The 23,980-nt window shown below is 39.3% G+C and overlaps 1 protein-coding gene across 1 annotated transcript; it reads right to left on the bottom strand.

The window, feature by feature from the left end:
* Window positions 1-189: 189 nt before the first annotated feature.
* LOC114261798 (DEAD-box ATP-dependent RNA helicase 8) lies at window positions 190-17,936 on the bottom strand. The gene is made up of 10 exons (XM_028202116.2): window positions 17,177-17,936; window positions 13,366-13,426; window positions 10,987-11,221; window positions 10,043-10,281; window positions 9,146-9,397; window positions 8,856-9,036; window positions 1,884-1,972; window positions 1,731-1,804; window positions 1,512-1,604; window positions 190-693 (listed from the first exon to the last, which is right to left on the bottom strand). Exons 1-9 carry the CDS (start codon window positions 17,452-17,454, stop codon window positions 1,526-1,528), a joined length of 1,488 nt encoding a protein of 495 aa, XP_028057917.1. The 5' UTR covers window positions 17,455-17,936; the 3' UTR covers window positions 190-693; window positions 1,512-1,525.
* Between the last annotated feature and the right edge of the window lie 6,044 nt (window positions 17,937-23,980).

The following is a 23,980-nucleotide window of genomic DNA, read 5'->3' as shown; positions in this document are numbered from 1 at the left end:
AAAAAAAAAAAAAAAGCTCCCAAATCAGCAGTAAAAATTCTCTCCAAGGCTTCCCAACACCACTGCCTGCGCAAAGAAATTGCCTAAAAGCCCATCATATTATTGATCAAACTCAAATGTATTCCCATCAAGCCTACCCAACTTCAGGAATGTTACAATGTCTAAGCATATTGCCAACAGACAACAAAGTAAATAATAGCATTTAATTACTCAGTCCAGTTGTGGTAAATTGAATATGCAACAGCTCAAAGCTCACGCATGTCAAATCATAGAACCATCCAGAATTGTAAAAGATCAACCATAAATTGATGCTTCCGACATCAAAATACAGGGATAGAATTAGAAAAGTGAACAAGGAAGAAGGGCATGAATTTCATGCTCAAAGCATATACGTACTATTCAGCAGCAACAAACCAGTAAACCGTGAATATTTTACCAGACCAGTTGGTTAATGAAATCAAAGGCAACTGTTAAGTGAACCCAGCATCAATCTGGGACTATATGCCACTCTAGAAATCTCCGGGTCCTGTGTGAGTTTCAGGACTATGAAAAGCCAGAAATCTAAGAAAAGCGCTCCAAGTATTTGGAATCTGTAGAACCAACAGAAGCCTTTCATGAAACCAGCCTCATTTGCAGAGTGCACTCTCTGATGCTGAGTTACGTACCCGTCTTGAATCATCAGCCCCATCAATCCTAAAAATCAGGCACACAAATCAAATAAGGTCACACTCAGCAAATTGATACATCACTCATGTCAGACAAAATCAAGAAACTCATGATTCAATCCAGGGTCCTATAAAATCACTCGTGTCAGTATGGATTATGAAATTAGCAACCCTTGGAATGCATTTGGATCTTGGATTTGTTTAGAGATTGTAGAAGGAAAAGAAAAATATAGCTTCTACTTCATTAATGAAATCTCTTTATCTTCTATAAAACACTAATCATAAATAAGGGTTCAACCACATGTTAACAATCAACCACCATATACTTCATACACAATCAACACATTATTCACAAAAAATCATCAATTATTTGGATGATTAGAGACTGACAACATACGCCTCCACTCTTGAATTTCTTATAATACAATGTTCATCAGATAGTGCTAAACTCATTCCAATACTGCACCAATTTCTTCACAAAAAGAGTCAATCCTGAATGTACAATACAACAATCAGGCATTCCATACTTCGATCAGTGGCAAATTAAAATTAATAAAAGATGCAACATGAAGGGTTTATATAAAAATCCTAAAGTAACCATAATACCATTACAGACTAAGTATTGAACTGGTTAATACAACAAAAAAGCAATAAAATTTAAGGATCCTCAATGAGAATAAGCAAGCATGCCTAGTTGCAAATGGTAATATTCACCTTATAAAGAAGAGCACCACTTCTTGCGGTATCTTTAATATAATTTTCTTTACATTGAGAACATAAACTATATGGGAAGTTCCATACAGAAGTAATAAACTGACAAGCATTGTGAACATTGAAATCACTCACCATTTTTACACCGGTCACCGGCAGTAAATACCCTGATCTATATGTGGAGGAATTTGTTTAATCTCAGTTCCAAGTTCTTGCTCAATCCTATACCTGTTGAAAAGAGTAAAAGAAACTAAATTAATACGGAGACACAATTGCAAAAGAGAAAGAGAGAAAGAAGAGAGGGGGGGGGGGGGGGGGAACTTCTATACTCATGCAAAGGAACAGTATATATACAAGTTGAAACGGTCCTCATAAGTGATCAAATTCACTGCTAGCCCAAGGTGTCCAAACCTCCCAGATCGACCGACCTACAAGTGACATGAAAATGCATAAGAATAACACAAATGCACACAAATATTCTTCATAGGAAATTTGTCTCCAACTTACCCTGTGCAGATAAGTTTCTGAATTCTTAGGAAAATCAAAATTAATCACAACATTGACTGCTTGAATGTCTATCCCCCTTGTAAACAGATCTGCAGTTCCATCTCAAAGAATAATGAGCATAATAATCTCAATCAAAAATGAGAGAGAGAGAGAGAGAGTATGATCAATCCCCATCATCACTAATAACCCCATTAGGGTCTGTCACAAGATAGGGTGTACCATATGCAAATTACGACATTTGTGGATTTGATTACCACAAAGGTCATAACTCATAATTCAATCCTATAAGAGTCATAACTAAAAATAAAATAAAAATGATTTATAACCAAATACCACATAACAAAGAGCTCTTAGGTCATAACCAAAATAATGTCACAAAAAACCACAAAGGTCATAACTAGGGGTGCATATGGGGTGTGTACCATAGAATTTTCCCACAAGATAAGGTTATATATATAATATTATACGCTAACAAACAAACCAGCCAAAGAGAAATCAATAATTGATAAATTCAAATTGACATATAAGATAATGACATCATGGTTAGCTCTACAAAGGTTAGCAATTCCCTATACAAACTTGTGAGTGGCAAAAATATAATCAAGCAAGTTAAACAAAAATCAAAACACTGACATGCAGATACAACTCCCCCCAAAGTACTCAAATATTTAAAACAAACTATACACAATAATTATGGTCACCTAAAAACCTCCATCGTGAACAAATACAAAACATATAAACTTACGAGAATGGCAACAGTAAACCAATAAATTCTAATGGACCTTGTGTGTTTTAACACATCTAAACAACCATCATTATTACACTATCCATTGTTTTTTTTTTTTTTTTGATAAATAACCAACCTTTATTAGAAAGCATCAAGACGATGCAAAGAATACATAATTGAGACCTACAAAAGGCCGAAAAAACTAACTAACGAATCAAATCTTCCACAAAATAAACAAAAACCAAAACATTTGGATTGACTGTACCCTTAACCCAACCATGCAACACCAACAATAATCTACTTTCTAACCATGAAACGGAATGACACTCATCCTGAAACACGCGCCTATTCTGTTCCAACCAAACCAACTAAGGCAAACAATGGGAAGAAAGCACCCAAGTCTTTCTGCGCCTCTTTCCCACCCGAGCCCACCCCCCCTCCCCCAAACTTTGTAATACGTCTAACACAGAGGCCAGTTGCACCCACACCAAACCAAACAAAGCAACAACAAAATTCCAAAGCCTAGATGCAAACGGACAATGAAGAAGCAAGTGATCCACCATTTCTGCATCCCTACAACACATACAACACCAATTGACCAACACATGTTGTCGTCAAATCAAATTATCAATAATAAGAATATGATCCAAAGCAGCTGTCCAAACGAAAAAAGCCACCTTCATTGGAGAACCCGACGCCCAGACCTCCTGCCAAGGAAACCCACCAATAGCATCCCCTACAAGTGCCCTATAAAATGAAGACACAGAGAAATTCCTTTAAACCATCGAACATCCCACGCTACAGAATCCACCCCTTCCCTCCCTTGCGGCAACCCATATAAGAAGCCCAAAAGATCCATCAATTGGTCGAGCTCCTAATCTTGCACATCCCGGCAAAGAAGAACATTCCAAACAATTGACTGCCCCTGCCTCCCCCTCACTGAAGCAACAATCTCCTCCCTATCAACTGCAATGGCATAAATAAGCGGGAACATAACAGCCAACAACTCCCCACCACACCACTGATCCAGCCAAAAACGAACTGTATCCCCTACCACCACTCTAAATCGAACCCTCACCCAAAAATCCCCTCTCCCCAACCAAATTCCTTTCCACAACCCACGACCATGGGAATGAACCACTGGCACCGGCTTTGAACAGCAACCCCCCCTCTCCACCCCATACTTAGCCACAATCACTTGCCTCCATAATCACTCCCTTTCCTCCACAAAACGCCACAACCACTTCCCCAATAGAGCCCGATTAAATGCCGCCAATCTTCGAACACCCAAACCCCCGTGGTCCTCTGGAATGCTAACTTTTGCCCAATCCACCAAATGATAAGGAGACTCACCCCTGCCCTTACCCCACAAGAAATCTCGCTGAAGCTTCTCCACCCGCTTGGCCACCGCCAGAGGCAACACATGCACGGACAAGAAGTACGTCGGAATACTAGAAAGAACACTCTTAATCAAAGTAAGCCGCCCCCCTTTTGACAGGTACTATTGCTTCCGTCCTGCCAACCACCGCTGCACCCTATCCCACACCCTTGACTCCTTTAAGGTAGCTCCCAAAGGAAGACTCAAATACGAAATTGGTAACCTGGCCACCTTACAACCCAAAACAGCCGCTAACACCGGAAGACAAGCCACCTCACCCACCGGAATCAATTATGATTTGGACAAATTAACCCGAAGCCCAGAAACTGCCTCAAAACATAGCAATACACACCGCAAATGGCCTACCTGAACCGCATCTGCATCACAAAAAATCAAATCATCATCCACATAGAAGAGATGAGATACCACCAAAGGATCAGACTCCACCCCTACTGCAAAACCCAACAACAAACCACCACGAACCACCGTACAAAGCAGCTGGCTCAAAGCCTCCATAACCAGAATAAATAAAAGTAGAGACAAAGGGTCACGTTGTTGTAAACCCTACCAAGTAGGAAAGAAACCCGCCAGGGTCCCATTAACCAAAACAGACATTCGAACAGTAGAAATACAAAAATGTATCCACCTCCTCCACCGCTCCCCAAAGCCCATCCTCTCCAACACATACAGCAGAAACTACTAATTGACATTATCATAGGCCTTCTCAATATCCAACTTGCAAATAATCCCCTTTACCCTGTCGAAGCCGCGAATCCACACGCTCATTTGCTACAAGAACAGCATCCAAAATCTGCCGCCCACCCACAAAAGCATTTTGAGACTTCGACACCACCCCCTCCAACACACCCCGAAGACGATTAGCCAAAACCTTGGCCAATAACTTGTAAACACTACCCAGTAAACTGATGGGCCGAAAGTCGCGAATATCCTCTGGACCTTCCTTCTTAGCGATTAGGGCTATGAACGTAGCATTCAGACTTCTCTCAAACTGATCCGTCTGATGAAATTGGTCAAACATAGCCAACACCTCCCCGTTCACCACCCCACAACAATGCTGAAGAAAACCAATAGAAAAACCATCCAGGCCCAGCGCCTTGTCCCCAAGCATACTCCTTAATGCCCCCAAGAACTCCTCCTTCGTAAAAGGTTGCTCCAGCAACAAGCCATCCACCTCAAAAATAGAATCAAAGACCACTCCATTCGGTCGTGGCCTCCAACCCTATCCCTCATCACAAAAAATAGACTGGTAGAACCCTACAATACCCTCCCTGATGGCCTCTTCGGACGATAGCACCACCCAATTCACCTGGAGCTTCCCGATCTGATTTACATGTCGATGAGCATTCGCCATGTGGTGGAAAATTTTTGTATTTCGATCCCCATCTTTTAGCCACAAGCACCTAGATTTCTGTCGAAAACTAACCTCCTCCATTCGAGCCATCCTCGTATATTCCACTCAAGCCGCATCCCTACAAACCACATCTTCCTCAGAAAGACCCCCCTTGGCTTCCTTCTCATCCAACCCCGACATAACTGACAAAATGTTCGCCTTTTGAGCCTCTACACGACCAAAAACCTCTACATTCCACTTTTTCAGATCAGCCTTAAGAAGTTTCAATTTCTAAGCCAATCTATAGCTTGGCGTCCCTCTCCCATGATAACTCCCCCACCAAGCCCCCACTCTCTGTAAGAAGCCCTCTGTTTGTAACGACATATTCTCAAAATGAAATGGCAACGGCCCCCGCCGAACACCCCCACTATCCAACAAAAGTGACCAATGATCAGAAATTGGCCGAGGCAACCTCAACTGAAGCATCCAAGAAAAATGCTCCTCCCAATCCCTAGAAACCAAGAATCTATCAATCCGAGAACTTGCTCGGCCGCCAGACCAAGTATAACCCCCCCTGCAAAGGCAAGTCCACTAGCTCCAACTTGTCAATGAAGGAAGAAAAAGCCCTCATGGACCCTAACACCTAACTTCCTCCTGCGTTCTTCGCCAGACTCCTCACCACATTAAAATCACTTGCCACACACCAAGGCACCCCCCATCGGAACGCAATATCCTGCAATTCCTCCCAGAAAGCATGCCTCTCCGATCCTCGAACAGGGCCATAAACCACAATAAATGCCTACTGATAATCATCCTCAATGCACCGAAATACACAAGACAAGGAAAAATCCCCCACCTCTTCCCTCTCCTTCACCACTACCCTACTTTCCCAACAAAGGACACCACCAGCCACCCCTACAGCGGGTTGAAAAGCCCATTCCACATGCCTCCCACCCCAAAGGTACCGGACGATCTCTACCCCAACCACCTCCATTTTGGTTTCTTGCAGACACATCACATCCCCCTTAGCACTCTGCAATACGGACTTAACTACTGTCCGCTTTCCTTTCTCATTCAAGCCCTGCACATTTCAAGTCAAAATTTTCAAACGCATGGCAACAGAAGTAGACCACCAGGCACCTTCCTCAATTTGCTCTCCTCCCTCGGAAGGCGTCGGTCGTAATTGACAGAACACTCTAGCCTCCTTAACTCCCGTACCCCCTTTATCCTTTGGGCCTACCACTTGTGCTTCCTTTGCGCCCTGGTCACCCCCTTTCCAAGAGGACTCAATTGCAGTGAACAACTTGAGTGCCTCAGCCTCATGGCCTTCAAAAGAAGCACCCAGAAATTTACTAACCTCCTTAATACGGGAAAGGACCCATTGCGATACCTCCTCTGAGGTCGGGATCTCACCCTCCTGAAAAACCCCTTTTGTTTCATAAGCAACCTTCTTAGCCACAACATGCCCCACCTGTTCCCCAACACACACCACGTCAGGTCGGACGACCAACGCCAGTTCGTCGGTCATGGTTGCCTAGCGAGCGTCGTCCACACTCCCCACCAGCTGTCGTCTCTCCTGACAGGCCCTTACCTCCTGGATTTGCTCCTTCGCCACAGAACCATCATAATGCGACTGGGAATTAGCATTGACAGACTTAGTCGACGACTGTAGGCTCACTGATCGACTACCGGAACCCCTCTCCTGAGCTTGCGCGTCCTCTGACGAGGCACCCAAGCCATTGTTAGTCCAACGAGGCTCAAACCTGTCACGAAGTGACGCAAAAACCCGATTAAGATCTGGGTTGATTTATATTGGCATGGGTTAAGCTAAATCTCTTCCCTTTGGACTTAAAACACTCTCGTGTTGGCCCACACAGGGCTCCGCGCAAACTAGGCCCACGTCTGGTATAGAAATAACTGTGGCCCACCGTTGCTGGCCTATTGAACCTCCCATAGCCCTCTGGGCCTTGTCCAGGCCCAACTGTCTCCCATGAAAAACTCGCTTTGAACCCAATTTGCTACGCAACTGGGTTTGAAGCCTAAACTGACCTTGATGAACCCTAGAATTGAGTTGCCCCCCAAAATCTTTGTAGATATTCCATCACCCCCACACTCTTCGCGAATCTACGAACCAGACGCCATGAATCTCGCCCTTCCATATTCGTGCGATGGTTAGCACCCGACACCACGACCGGAGCGACAGATTCAACCATCGGCCCGACCTCCTCCCATACCAACAATGAGTACTGCCACTAGCCCCACCGGATGGAAACAACCGATGGTATACTCTCTGATCCTCTCACACAGAGACGAAGGGAACCTAGATCCGCCGATGACGCATTCGTCTGCACGAAGCCGCCACACTGGTCGCCGAGCACTCGATAAACCTCCTCCCCACGAAGATGGAGCAGCAAACCCATCACTCGAACCCAAACCCGCTTCGCCGGCTTCAACATCAGCCAAATGAAGCAGCAAGGGTCAGAGGAGTCCACCAATCCAACACCAAATGACGGCCATCAACGACCTATCGCCGATGCATAAGAACCTCCGCTTCGCTTCTAGTAGGCAGAACAAACAGAAATGCCTGATCACTAAGCGGTCGCACCTCCACCTGCCCCGAAGCCTGCCACCATCGATGGACCCAGTCAGACATAGTCGCAAAGCTCAGTCCTTTCCCACCCATCTCCCAAAGATGGCCCACCAACGATCTATCCAGAATTCGAAACCGCTCGACCTCCACCAGCGTATGAACAGCCTTGACCACGCCCGACACACCATGATGTGCCACTGCCGCTGGCCTAGATGTAGGCGGCGCCTGCCCCTGCACGCCACAAAGTCGCCGCAACCAACCATCCCCTAACCCAAAACCGTCAATAACTAGTGCCACATCCCCCCATCCATCACCAAAATCGGACATCGGAATGAAAATCTGGTCCCTTCGCTTCCCCACCGCCACCACTATTTGGAACGAAGAACCACCCTCTGCCTCTCCACGAACCCAAACTGTGACACTACGGCTGCCCCCACTAAGGTGTCCCAAAACCTGAAAGTTCCTGGATCCGAAGAGGCCACCTGCATTTTTGCCACAATCCAACATACTTCATAGCCAATCAACACTATAGCTCTTCTAAGGCCCTGACCCCTCTCAACAATCGATATGCTCCGACGCCCAATTGCATTCACCGACGACTCCTCCAGTCCAAAAGACCGACCACCGAAAAAAAGAATTCGCCGGCGTGGTCCAATCTCTTTTGACACAGGTAACATTATTCCCTCCTAAAATCTCAAAGCCTCGTACAACCAGGTCAACAAAACGATTCTTAAGAACAAGAATAGCAATCAAGTCAAATGCTCTGGCATCTTTTTCTCATACTTCAAATCAATTCGTGTATTAAAGAGATAAATAAATATCCAGGGTTGTTGAGCAAACAGGGGTACCAAAGTTTTCAGGTTAAAACTAAAATCCATTGTTACAGAACTAAGTGTAAAAAAATAAAATAAAATAAAATAACATACCTGTACAAACAAGATTCCTGCAGGCACCGTTACGAAAATCATGAAATACTCTGTTGCGGTGATCTTGAAGCATCTTTGCATGAATGTAGAAGCAAGAATAACCAAGTTCTGTAATTTTCTTGGCCAGTAGTTCTACTCGATTCACCGAATTGCAGAAAATGATTGATTGGTTGATTTGAAGCTGTAGATAGCAAAATTAAGATTTTTACTTTTTATAGGTAGCTAGCAACATCAAGTTATATCCATGGAGAAAAAAAAAAAATAATAAATTTGCATGTGTCAGGTCAAACCTTTGAGAAAAGAGTGTTTAGGCAGTGGACTTTCTGTCTTTCTTCAACAAAAGCATAAAATTGTGTAATACCCTTGAGAGTGAGCTCATCCATTAGGTTGATAACATAGGGCCTATGCAGATATCTATCTTTAAAATCCTTAACTGTAACAGGAAATGTGGCTGAAAACATCAAAATTTGTCGATTCACAGGTAAAAAATGAATCAGCTGATCCAATGATGGACGGAACTCTGGAGACAACAGTTTATCAGCCTGAAAATACATGAATCCACATGCCGTTAGATTATTCCATTTTAAATGTTATAACCAAGCAGATCATAACAAATAATACAATCAGATAATCACAAACTTCTTAGAGCTCAAATCCACTATATACGCAATATATATATTCTACACAAGCCAACTTTAATGAGCATAAAAAATTGAGGACACAAAAAAGGCATGGCTTTAGATCTTCACTAATACAAGATACATGTCAAAATCCTCAAACAGCAAAGAAAATGTTTTCCATAAAATTTTGTTCTACAAAGTGAAAGCATAAAGCGATAAACTCCCCGCAAATTCTGGCGGTTTAGCTAAGTCCACAGAAAATTGCTAAACAGTGCTATAAATCATATCCCATAACCATTCGAGATTAAAATGATCTTAATTTTTGCAACAAAACAATATTTGACGATAAAAATTATATATACAACAAGAGGAATGCCACAACAATTCTACCATACTAAATTACAATTTCTTAGTCACATTAAACCATTTCTCCCTTCCTCAGATGCCCAAAACCTTTTCACTCAAACATTCTTTTGCCAAACAAAGGCAGAAAGTAAACTAGGGTTACCAACACACAAAGTTAATAGTTAGATGAAATTGATAAAATTAAAAGATGATATATTGTACCTCATCCATGACAAGCATGGAGCAATCTTTCAAAATGCAAACACCCTTTTTCGCAAGATCTAGTATTCTTCCAGGAGTTCCAACGAGCAGATGAACAGGTTGATACAAACGCATTATGTCTTCTTTTAAGCTGGTTCCACCGGTGGTAACCATGACCTGAATATTCAAGTACTTCCCAAGCTCCTTACAAACTTGGGATGTCTGCAGAGCCAATTCTCTTGTTGGAACAAGTATAACAACTGCAGTAAAAGACACAACTCAGCTAAAAGCACAATAAGAACACAAACTAAAATGTGAACAAAGCAAAATCAAATATGTACTGTAGTCTGTGTCTATTTAGGTGCAGTTACAGAAGAATATGATACTAAATCAAGTATCAGGAGCCTCAATAGATGCATGATCTGCAATTAATCAATTCCTGACTTGAAAATCCACAAGTTTAGAAAGCCAATCAATTACTCATCATACCTAAAAGCTTGTTTTTCATAATCAGAATTTACAGGACAACAACTTTAAGGTGGCCAAAAATATACTCGCCTGGTAACTCATCAGAAAATTATCCTTTCTTAGTCCTCAAACACACCGGGGTGCACATATTGGTAATTGTGCTCTGATGACCATCAAAGGGATATTTGAGTTAATCATTTTTTCCAGATGCAACGAATTGTATTCATCTTCCACATCCATCTGTTTTTTTTTGCGAGTATTCTCCAAATCCAATATTAGCTCCTGAAAATATGTAGTTCTAGTTGGCATTACCTAAAAACTCTCTTCCAGAATTAAAGAAGAGTTGGTATTTGGAAGGAGATATTTCCAGTCACATGCCCTTAAAGTATGCAACCACACCAACGATAAATATTTTATACTAAAATATTACTGTAAGCAGCATTGAGATCAAATACGTTCCACATCCATAAATGCAACCAAATGGTTGAGATTAAAACCTTGAATAACATTGTTATCTTGATCAATTTTCTCTAAGGCAGGAATGCAAAAGGCAGCAGTTTTTCCAGTTCCATTTTTAGCCCTCGCAAGAATATCACTTCCAGTTAGAGCAATTGGAATACTTTCCTCCTGAATAGGAGATGGTCTTTCAAACCCTTTCTCATATATTCCCATCAGTAGGTCGCGCTTTAGAAAATAATCTTCGAATTCATTTCCTTTAGTGGCTGTCACATCCTGGGGAAAAAAAATGAGAAATTGCTAATCAGGACTAAAGTTAATGTCATAAAATATGGCTACATCTCCCCAACATGAAATTCCAAGTCCAACGATTACATGGGAACAATAAGTATGCCCCATCAGTACTTATCATCAGAAACAATAAGTATGCCTCATCACTTTTAAGAATAAATAGAATTTGTTTTATCAACAAACAAATTAAAGAATAAATATAATTAATATAACAGATCTCCATGTGTCTGCATGCATGACTCAGTTCAGTACACGGTAAAATATCAACACCTCTAAATACACTTTATCAACACTGATGATCAAATATCAACACCTTCAAGTATACTTTATTAACCCTCAGATGGTCACATGTCAAGACTATAAATTCAGAGGCCACAAAGATCAATTTAGAACGTACCAATAAAATATCCAAATAAAAGCTGTTAAATATATAACATGTGCAATTCTCAACGCTAATAATTTTCCTCACTGTGGCTGTCAAATACATACTATACTTAAATAAAATATCTTATATTAGCAACATATGGCAAGCATACACGAAAAGACATCCTTGTGAGCAGTCATAACTTCAAGTGTGACACACCATAAAACAGTAAGCTCATTGTGGCTGTCATATGTAACCCTTCTCTTTCCCCAAAAAGCTGGTAACTAGTAAAATATGGCAAACTTAGAGTATGGATTTGAAAGAGAGCAAATACCACATAAACTTAGGCCCCGTTTGGGGACTTACCTTTTTAGCTAAAAAGTCAAAAAGTTACCCTTTTAGCTAAAAAGCCAACAACTCATACCAAAAAGTCAAAGATTCTCTTTTCTCTCTACTTTTTGCATATCTTTTCGTAATTAGCCAAAAAGTCATCCCAAACATATAAGTTTTTTTTACCTACTTTTTTAGCCAAATAGCCAAAAAGTTACTAAATTAGCCTGTTCCCAAACGAGGCCTTAGTAAGAACTAAATCCTTGCCCAAGCCAATGTTCGAAAAAGCACCCTGATCCATATTTTTTAAAAATAGATTATAGAAGAAAAACTAAAGGGCCCCATCTGTTTTCCGCCATCACAGTTTGGAGTGGACTGTGATAGATGAACAGTGAGCTTAGCTCATGTTTGTTTGTGTGTGGTCGTCCGGATTGATAGTATGCTCGGCTTAGGATAGGCCTTGGGCGAGCGGATTATTAGTCTGGGCGAAGAGGTGATATTAGAAAAATAGTCCGTCGGCTTACTGAGTGACCGGTCATCTGCCGGGACGTACGGCCGGTCAACGCATTTTTTTTTTTTACATGTTGGGCATTTTTTTTTAACATTAATGTTTAATGATTTTATATTTTTTGTTAAGTAAAAATCATAATTTTATTTGTTTTATTATTTTATATAAAAATAATTTAACAATCGCCACACTAACAACTATCATTAAAATAAACACAATTTTACTAATTCCCTCACTATCAATCGCTTACATTTTATCTCTGAAAACAAACGGGGCCAAGAAGAAATAGAGAGAAGAAGACCCACTTCAATGGGAAAGACCTCATGTTGGTTCAATTCGAGGAGAACCAAACCTCCAATACTTTACAAAGAAGTCAATACAAAAATATCCGGCCTACATTTTCATTGTTTGGCAACATTTTTAAATACAAAAAATTGGATAACTACCTAGGAAACCAACTAATACCATAACACATGCAATCTACCTACCTAAGAGACCAGCCCACTAATACCAAAACACCTAATTACTGGATAGCTGCTAATAAAATGACTCATCAAAATGAACTATTCAGTTGAGATACTTCCTAGAACTGCAGAGGTCATGGGACAGCACTCATGGAGTTCTTTCGATTTACTATTTTCACAAAGCAACATAAAGGGGTTTAATGCAATTGACAGGGGATTTAGGTTTTGAACTTTTAACACAACCTTGAACACAATGAATTTACAAGTCATTCCAGCTAAAAGCTAAGATATTTAATAAAAGAACCTCAAATGGTGTGAAATGCAAAGACACAATAATCCTAACAGTACTGGAGAAAGAATATATTGCGCATACATTCAGGAAAACCCTAAACAAGGATTTAAAAAAACATTATTCTGATGACAAATCAAAGCATGCATGCAACCATATCATTCATAACCATACCTCAGTCCTGTACCGAGTATCAGCTGGTGGAATCTTTAACCTTGCCTTCCAATCTTGTGAACTAAGAAAAAAACGAAGAAAAACAACAGTTGAGGTCACATTTTAGGCACACTGACAAACAATATATTCTGATAAGAAGAAAAAAAGACAGGGTCTAACAAATAATGTAGTCATCATGTAGCAAAAGTTAAACTCAGCTGAAGCATCTTTAGATCCAAAAAATTATTAAAGAAAATCGGTGGTTACCATTTAATCCCGACCCAAGAAAAGGAATTTTTTTCAAAAGGGGCCATTTGACAAAGCTCTGGGAAGACCTATGGCGTTGTTTGGTGTAGCTTATTGCAAATTAAAAGCTAATAATCCAAAAGCAGAAGTCAAAAGCACCCCTCACCCAACTTTTAGAAATCAGCTTTTTCCAGCTTATGTAAGCTATTTCTGCCTAATAATCACTTGTCTTGTTCTGAAAACAAGTCTTCAAGTTAGACACACTCATGGAAATTCTCATCTATCATAAAGGTGTCAACACTCTTCCCATCCCCATCTCTATTATATAAATACACATGTGTGTGTATTTCCCCATGTTTTATCTTCCTAAAAATCTAGATTCTATATGCATATTATGCACATATAAAGATTTTATTTTTCACATATTACTAACAAATATTTGATAATCCTTTTTTATAAAATATATCTCCAGTTCATAAAAATGATATGATAACAAGGCTTTGGCTCCCTCAATAGGCTAGGATTTCATCAAGTAAAGTTAAATAATTGCTACAATAATTTTATGGATTCACCACCTTAGCGAGAAAATGAATATGCAATATGCATTTTGATGTCCTTAACTGAACCAAACCAAACCAAACCAAGCCTTAAGTCCCATCGAATGGGGTCGGCATGTCCTTAACTGAAACCGCAGTCAATGTTTGGGATATGGCCTTTTAAAGGTTAGAGTGAGGTCCTCTCTGCACACATGAAAATGGGGATTCCAAAACCAACACATTGCAAATTTGCAATCCCCCATCAACATGCTCAATCACTTTTTAAAATGACATAATAACCAAAGCAGATTTGCAACACTCCAAAGTTGAAGCATACATGACTAACAATATCAAAACTTGCAATGTCAGTGATGTAGCAACCTACAGCATGGTTATTATACAAACGACACATTGAAGTACTACAAAGCCACGATCTGAGAAAAGCATAATCCTCACAATTTCCAAGTTACAAAGAAAACCATTGGCTCACAATAAAACCAGCCAATTTTGTATGAAAACTAAAACAAATATGGTAAATTGCCTTTTGCCGACTAAGATTCAGAGCCGTCTACACCCACAAACTAACCAGTTGAAGGTTCACACCATTCAACCATCTTGTTCAGACCAAGAAATCATCATGACATACAGCCATCCAAATTCACTCCATCTCTAACCCTAAAATATGGTGACAGCTAGCAATTAACTCTTAAAGAATTATGATCATGGTTCAAATAATTACAGGTAGTAAGAGCCAGGATGACCAAAACAAAAAGTAGTTTGGGAGGCTAAGGGAATTGTGAATATCATCTGTTTGGTTTTGGGGTTTTCAAAACCAGTTTTATGAGTGTTCAATTCATTTTTTTTTTTGGTAAATTTTTTTAATATTTTAATAAAAAAAAAATTTTTTTTTAGGGCAAATCACACCAATATTGTAAAGTTTTTTTTTTTTGATACATCGGAAAATAATATATTGTAAAGCTTTCTAACGCGCTTGAAGTAAACATTATAAATATTATTAATTATTAATTAAAATTATAAATTTTATCATAAATTTGTGATAATTGTTTATTAAATGGGAAATTTGGCTATAAACCCCCTTTACCTTCCTTTCATTGTTAGAAGGACTAAGAAAAAAATTATACTTTCTAAACCCCCTCATAATTATAGAGTCTTGCATAAAGGACAAAATTTATTATTTAAATATTTTATTAGACTATTATACCCTCAACTAAATTTTCCCACCTTCTCCACCCACTCTCTCCCCACCTCCTCTCTCTCTCCTCTCTCTCTCCCTTCTCTAACTCCCTCAAGTTTCAGATCTGGAAGCTCAGCTACCACCTCTGGAACTCTTGTGTCGACCTCGCTAACCCCGTCGACGTTCGATCCTCTTCCGCCGCTCTCTCCGGCAAACACGCCAAACTCCGCGACGTCTCCGTTGATTTGCTCTTCCTATGTATATGTGTATGTATGTATTTATATATATGTGTGTGCATGTATGTATGTATATATGACTCATACATACATGTGTATATGTATATATATCAGTAAGTGAGTGTATGTATGTATATTACGCGATATTTTTTTTAAACACAGATTTGAGTTTTGAATATATATGTATATATATATATATATATATATTTGTGTGTATGAGTGTTGTTGAACACATGTATTCTTTGAAATCAAAAGATAGAGAGATATTTGGATGTGTTATCTGAAATGGCCACCTCAATCAAATTATGATTATGTTGATATTTGGATGTTTTTATTTAGTTTTTGATCTGTGTGTTTTGTGGTTATATATCCTTGTAATATAGATTTGTGTTTTTACTAGTTTTTGAATTGATCTGTTCATACTCAGCTTGTTCAATGGATGATCGATCTATTAAAATGGATGATCTATTCGATTTCTCCCTCTTTCTTTCTCTCTGATAAGAATCTCCCTAATCAGAATTTCACACAGAAATTTTACTAATCAGAGTAAAATTTTACTCTGGTTAAAAAATGTTGATTTGCTTAAAAATATAAAGTTTTACTTTGAATCATAGTAAACTTTACTCTGAAATTTTACTTTGGTTAAAAAACATGTTGATTTTCTCAGCAACCAAATTATATTTGGTTTTCTTGTTATGTTTCTGTGATTTTCTCAGTAACCAAACACACAAGGTTATTAATACATGACACTTAGTGCGATTCAAAGTGGATACTCTCCTTAGATCATAGTAAAATTGTACTTTCAAAGTAAAATTTTACTCTAAATCAGAGTAAAGTTTACTATGATTCAAAGTAAAATTTTACTCTGGTTAAAACCATATTGATTTGCTTAACAATATAAAATTTTACTTTGAATCATAGTAAATTTTACTCTGATTCAGAGTAATTCAGAGTAAAACTTTACTTTAAAAGTAAAGTTTTACTCTGAATCAGAATAAAATTTTACTCTGGTTAAAAACATGTTGATTTGCTTAACAATATAAAATTTTACTGTGAATCAGAGTAAAGTTTACTATGATTTAAAATAAAACTTTTCTCTAAAATACAATGTGAAGATAGCTTAATAGGAGAGCTAATAAATATGAGGGTAATATAGTAAAAGAAACAAGTTTTAAAATATTAAGGAGTTTTGAAAATACCTATATAATTCTTGTCATTTCGAAAGACAAATTAAACAGTGAGGGGTCTATCACCAAATCCACCTTATTAAATTACCCCCCCTTTTTTTTAAGTTTTTAGATACACTTAATCTATTTAAAATGTACAAAATTTGTGCAAAAACTTTTAAAAATTCATTGAATAAAAAAAAATAAAAAAATAAAAAAAATTCAGTTTTATATTTTGTTATTTGTTCAATGAATTCTTTAAAATTTTTTGTATAAAATTTATCCTTTCCAGGTGCATTTAAAAAAAAAATCACTACAAATCTTAAAAAAACACGGATTTTAAATTCATAAAACTGATTTTGAAACTTCAAACCAATCTTTTCTCTTTATTTATTTTTTATTTTTGGTGGGTAAAAGAACATAAAAGTGCAGAGGAGATCAACGCAACTATACCTGGAATCAACAGCCTCCGACTGTACGGTCTTTTCAACTTCGTCAACACTCAACTCCGCCCCCAATTGGTTCCTCCTTAGCCACTGTGGTTGCTGATGCTGTTGGTGTTGCTGGTGCTGTTGTTGGCTCTGAAACTGTTGATGATGGTTCTGCATTGGACCCCTCTGCACATACTGTTGCTGAAAATTTCTCGGATGAAAATTAAGGTTTACGTTTAGGCTCCCACCGCGGCCACCTCCACCGCCGATCCCCGGCGGATATCGTCCTCGAGTATTCATGACAACGATCGAACCACCAAGCCTTCACAATTGGATCGAAATTTCGAAGTAAAACCCTAACGAATAGATCAAAAATCAATACAAAGAGAACATATATACAAAATTGCGAAACTACGGATCAAATACAGCTACAGTTTCTTGATGATTCGAAGCAAAATCATGGGCAACAAAAAGGCCACTATTTGCGTGAGAAATGAGAGATTCAAAATCGAAGAACGAAAATGATTTGATCCAACATAAATTGAATGAATTTTCGTTTGTCTGTGTTTTTTTAACGGTTGGGTGAGAAAAAGAAAAGACATAGTGAGCATACGACGCTCACAATTTGTGATCGAACTTTTATATGATAATCTTATTTGAAATGATTTGAAATATAAGACTTTCAAATATTTTAAAGGAAGTATAAAAATAATTTAAAATATAGTGAGATGAGAATTTGTGTCCAACAAATGTGTTCAGCTAAACCCACCAACCTTATTGTTAAGTTGAGCTGAGCTAAATCTACACCAATCTTAATGTTGGGCTGAGCTAAGTCCTTGGATCGGCTGAGCTAACAGAAGTCTTTGGACCGGCCGAGCTAGGCAAGTTTTGGGTCGCAAGCATGGACCGAACAGTTTGAAGGCCCTAGCTATATTAAAGAATTGTGCCTAGGTGATGGGCTGGCCTAGCTTGAGAGCGAAACTATCGCTAAGTGCCAAGCTGAAGGTCTACGAGCAGACTGAGGATCAATGCCATGAGGATCTTGGCTGAGATAAGATGTTCGTGATACTGACCTGAATTAGCTCGGTATATGAACTTGTGGAGCTAGCACACTAAAGAATTTTAGAAGTAATTGCTTGGTTAGAGCATTCCACATGGCCCAATGGAGTATTGTGAGGAATCCGCTATAAGTACGCGTCAATACCGTTTGGCTGTTTGGCTAATACTATTTGGCGGATTGACGTGCATACATGTACGGAAGAGAAACGATAGTACAACCACGCATCCAGCAAATGACGACAGAAGTAGTGCGCGCAAAACCTTGGGATGCAAGGCCAGCCTGGATAAAGGGCGCGACCAGACTCTGAGAAGGGTAAGCAAACCTTGGCTACACTCTCCATCTCTCTCAATTCCTTATTCTTCTTCAAGTGAACTGACTTGACCGTTAGAGGGATTTTCTAGCAAACCACCTGTCAAGTAGCTCACTTATGTTCTGTTCGTGTTGAATCGAAGTCCATTTGGAACAAGGCGAATTTGGTGGCAAGGCGTACGGAAGACGACGAATATTTCTTTCCCGTACAATTGGCCCCATCTATGGGAATCTTGACATTCAAAACCTGGTCCTCCAAGCTTTTTTAGTGAACTTCAATGGCGAAATACGACGAGATTCCACTGTTCGCCATCAACGACATCACGCCAGAGTCCGTTCGAACGCGTGATGACTTGCCCGCTATTCCAGCCATGGCTGGTTTGGAGACCTCCACCAAAGGGCTACTTAGAGATGCGCGAGACAAGTGCCCGAGGAACTTTAAGCACTCACAGAGCCCTGAAGGGCGCTCGTGACAAAGAGGGTCGCACACTCAGCAATTAGAACACAAATTGAGAGACCAAGACGCCATTATTCGAATGATGGCAGCAGAGATGGAAGCACTGAAGTAACAGATTAAAGGGAAGGGCATTGTTGGAGTGGAAAACCACAGTGAGCACACCCAAACCCACCACTTTGGTAGTTGGAGCACGCGAGCGACTCCTTCCCTATCTATTACTAGGAGCTGTAGAGTTGGTGACTTCATCTTGCTGGCAGAGAGATCATGCATGCGGGATAGTAGTTATCGTCCCTTGCATCCGCTAACGACGTTGAGATACTCTTACTTCGTTCGATCAAAGGACTTAAAGGACATCTTGGAGGAATGAACCCACCATAGAGAGGTTTAGAGGGTGCCGGTGTTGTAGAGGTTGGCCTCTAGAATCCATGATAGTGAGGAGGTTGTAATGCCACCACCATGAATGGTGGAGAATGTTTCGGCAGACAAAGAATTGATGAGGCTGAGGGCCACTCTTTTTTCCCTTGAGATTGAGAATACGCCACTTTATGCTGGCTTTCACCGGCCAAAATTTATGTTATATGACAAAAGAACTGATTCGTACATGCACATTAGTTGTTATCGACAAGTTAAGGCTGGATACATGTAAAATGATGCCTTAATGTGCCTTTTTTTCCCGTCGAGTTTAAGGGAATTAGGCCTGAAGTGATTCGAGAGACTGCCGAAGGAAAGTATCGAAAGATGGCAATAGTTGGTAGAGACATGTGTCACCAAATTCAAGACAAACACAAAAATGTCTAAGGAAGTCGATTACCTTTTGGGATTAAAGATGGAACCGTGCGATTCACTAAAGGCATATAATGCCAAGTATTGGGAGACATTCAACGAAATCCTCAATTGCCCAGCCAACCTGGCAATCGCCCAGTATAAGCGCGGTCATCCAGTCAAACATAGGCTGAGAGACTCGCTTATAATAAGTCAACCCACAACCATGGAATTGCTCGTGTAAAGAATCAATGAGCATATAAGGGTTGAAAATGACGCAACCACAGCTACTTTGAAGACAAATCCGGTAGTGGCAAACAAAAGAGTTGCAGGGAAAGCCAACGTATTTGGGCAGGAGGATAATTGTGCAAATAACGGTGCAAGGAAGTAGAACGGCAGTGCTAACCGCAACAACTGAGATAAGGGACGTAACCATAACTGGGCTAATAACCTATGTGACGTGGAGGATGATGCCAAGAGAAAGTTGAAAGCCCGGACTAGCATTACTACGGTCTTCAAGATACCAATCTATCGCATAGTGAGTGAAATCTGTGATGAGGAATATGTCTGATGGCTAGCCAAGTTGGGAGATGCCCAGTGAGGGTTCAATTCGAGATATCATTGCACCTTTCATGATGAGAGACGGAACCAAATAGAAGATTGCATACCGCTTAAACTACACATGGAAGAGTTGGTGGCTGTAAGGCATTTGGATTTCTATGTTGATGAAGGGATTACGACAGCTCCTCAAGAGCAGACCTTGCCAAATAGCCTGACAATCGAAGACATCTCTTCTCAAGGAGTAATCGATTAAAGAGAACTGGGAGATCAGTTTTGGAAGACGTCGGTAAGAAGATCGAGGAAAAAGGACATAAACCTCGCAGGATATACATGATCGATCTATTCTCAAAATGTAAAACACTGCCAATCTAAAGTTTTATTTTTAGTTCTATTTTTGTAACTCTTTCCACTATTGATGTAATGAAACAAATATACCGTTTTCTTGAAATTTGCTGTATTTTCACCCCCACCAAGCAGATTTAGCACTGTCCAAGAGACAAATGACGATCATTTCAACGGAAAGATCATAATTTCTTGCCAAGCTGATTTTGCTTAACAAGATGAAAGTTTGTGTTCTGTTCAACTTTGGACTTCCTTGCCGAGCAGATTTTGCTTGGCAAGAGGTTTGTTGATGATTTTGATCAACTTTGGAATTCTTTGTCAGGCTGATTTTGCTCGACAAGATGGAAGTTGGTGTTTTGTTCAACTTTAGAATTCCTTGCTGAGCTGATTTTGCTCGCCAAGAAGTAAGTTACCAAGCTAATTTTGTTCGCCAACTTTGAAATTCATTGTTGGACTCATTTTGCTCGACAAGATGAAATTTGTTGTTTTGTTCAACTTTAGAATTCCTTGTCGAGCTGATTTTGCTTGCCAAGAAGTCTTGCCGAGTTGACTTTGCTCACCAACTTTAGAATTCCTTGCCAGGTTGATTTTTCTCAGCAAGATGAAAGTTGGTGTTTTATTCAACTTTAAAATTCTTTGCCAAGCTGATTTTGCTCGCTAAGAAGTTGTCGAGATAATTTTGCTAGCCAAGAAGTAAGTTGTCGAGTTGATTTTGCTCGGCAAGATAAAAGTTGGTGTTTTGTTCAACTCCAAAATTCCTTGCCGAGCTGATTTTGCTCGCTAAAAAGTCTTGCCGAGATAATTTTGCTAGCCAAGAATTAAGCTATCGAGTTGATTTTGCTCACCAACTTTAGAATTCCTTGCCGAGATGATTTTGCTAGCCAAGAAGTCTTGCTGAGTTGATTTTGCCGTCAGAAGTAAGTTGTCGAGCTAATTTTGCTCGCCAACTTTAGAATTCCTTGTTGAGCTGGTTTTGCTCGCCAGCTTTGAAATTCCTTGTCGGGCTAATTTTGCTCGCCATATAGCGATTCTGGTTTAGACCCAACTCATTTGATTTTTCGAATCCGAGTTTTATTGTCATATATAAATAGCCATGTCTTGTTTCCCTCTATTTCTTCTTGAGTTGGGCTATTGGGTTGTGCTGATTGCGTTTGGAATAGGTTGGTAGCTTGTTTTTCAAACTTTTGTTGTCCAGATTTTTGTTCCTTCGCTAGAGCGAAACTTCTTGCGCTCGAGCGGTCTTTGCGAAACATCCAGTATTTTTGCAGGCCTGCAAAACTACTAGAAGTTTGTATTCTTCTCACGAGTGAAGCTTCTTGCGCTCGAGCGATGACCTCTGTCTGCAAAACCACTAAGAGTGTGTATTTTACGCTCGAACGAAGCTTCTTGCGCTCAAGTGGAACAACTTATTGTGTTTGATAGCTCAAGCGAAAAATCTTGCGCTCGAGCGAACTATGCATATATTAGTTCGTAAACAGGCTATTTTACATCACTTTTTATCTCTCTTTCTCTCTAAAACATTTCAAAACCCTAAGTTGAGACCCTCTCTCTCTAAAACTCACACTCTCTTTACAAATACATCTAGATCTAGTGATTTCTTCACGTTACTCAATTTGTTAAAAAGTTAGAGCTCACCTAGAGCTTCATTTGATCCGAACAAAAGGTGGATTTCGGTTTCTTTAAGACTTCTCCACTCTCTCCTTGGTCTTCTAGGTTCGAGGTAGGGATTTTCTACACTATTTTATAATTTTTAACTTAGCTATTTGTCTCTATAAAACAATCTCATGATTTTGGAGGATTTTGGACAAACCTATGGTTTGATTTAAAATCAAAAGAGGGGTTTTTAAATGGGTATATTGAAAATGGTTATGGGAGTGGAAATGAGGTTGAGTTGTGTTAAAATTGTTGATTTAGATACTCGGAATATGCTTTGGAAGAAAATATGCGTTTTGCCTAATTGTCTCAAATTTTTATTTGGTATAAAAAAATGGAATTGGTGTTAGAAATGTGGAATTAGATGGATATTGATATAGAAGGTGGAGTTAGATATGTATTATCACTGACCACTTGAAAATTTAGAAAGTTTATCTTTATGGAATATAAATTATTTGTTTAGAAATATCTGTTATAGGCTATTGGTGGAGGATAGCTATGATTGCTGTAGAAATTGTTTGTGAATTAGGAGAATTGAAACTACTTTCCCATTCATTTGCATTGAGTATTATTTCACACTTATACATTGAAAGTGTTTATCGTTTTGAGAAAAATGGTGAATCTGGGAAACATGAATTGAAATGTTAAATTAAGTTGGCCTGAGTGTCCAGGATGAAAGTCCTGAAAATCGCGCGTATACATGGCTGTAGATCCCAAGGATGAAATTTTCGTGAAATGACAATAGTAATGCTTTTATAGCCTACGCCTACATGGGTCTCGGTTTACGGTTTCCTTCAAACAAAATTTTGGGAAAGGTTGTATCGTTTTTAAATTCCCAGAGTGTGATTCACTGTCCTATTTTTAATTGTAAAGGAAATGATTCATGAACCATGATATTAATTTGACATTGCATATTTTGGAAAGAGATATAAAAATGTTTTGGCACGAGCATTACATATGCATTCACCTTATAGCTTTGTTAAGATTCATATACTATGATGGATTATTTCTACTGGGCTTTGGCTCATCTTATGTGGGAAAAACATTTCAGGTGCTGATGATATGCCTCCGCCAAGGCAGTAGCTTGGGAGGATTTGGAGCAAGAGCTTCTTTTTGTTTTATTCATCTTGTATAGCCAAGGGTTTTAAATGTATTGGATCTAAAGTCCACTTTTGTTGTAACCAAAAACTATCTTGGAAAGTTGTAAGCCTTTAGAACATTTCTTATCTGTTTAATTTCCATTCTTTCTTTAGTTTATAACATATGCTATAGATTCAAGGCCAGACATTATGAATGTATATCGCATATGTTTTCCTTTTTGTAAACTCAAATGGATTTAATGGAAGATAATTACTTTATCGTTATTGTTATTCATTGATATTGTGGATGGGTGGGTTATTGTAATTATTTCGGGGCGTTATAACTTGGTATTAGAGCGTACCGGGTTTGAATAGTTTGGGTACGTGGGAAGTGGTTATTACCACAATGGGTTTGTCTCACGTGATAGAGATATTTATATGGGTATGGGATTTAGGTCCTAAGATATTGATTGGGTCTATAGGTTTCTAGAAGTCTTATTAGAAGAGCACTTGATCACTATTGTTTCTAATTGGAACTCTGGCAATGCCTCAGGACAGTCATTATCTAAGAAGGAAATTTGTATGTGTTTATGTGCTTATGTG

This window comes from Camellia sinensis, chromosome 5 (assembly GCF_055761805.1).
Source record: "Camellia sinensis isolate YWXY chromosome 5, ASM5576180v1, whole genome shotgun sequence".
Classification (NCBI taxonomy): domain Eukaryota; kingdom Viridiplantae; phylum Streptophyta; class Magnoliopsida; order Ericales; family Theaceae; genus Camellia; species Camellia sinensis.
The sequence above is the reverse complement of the archived record's forward strand: the minus strand, read 5'-3'. Positions and strand labels throughout refer to the sequence as shown.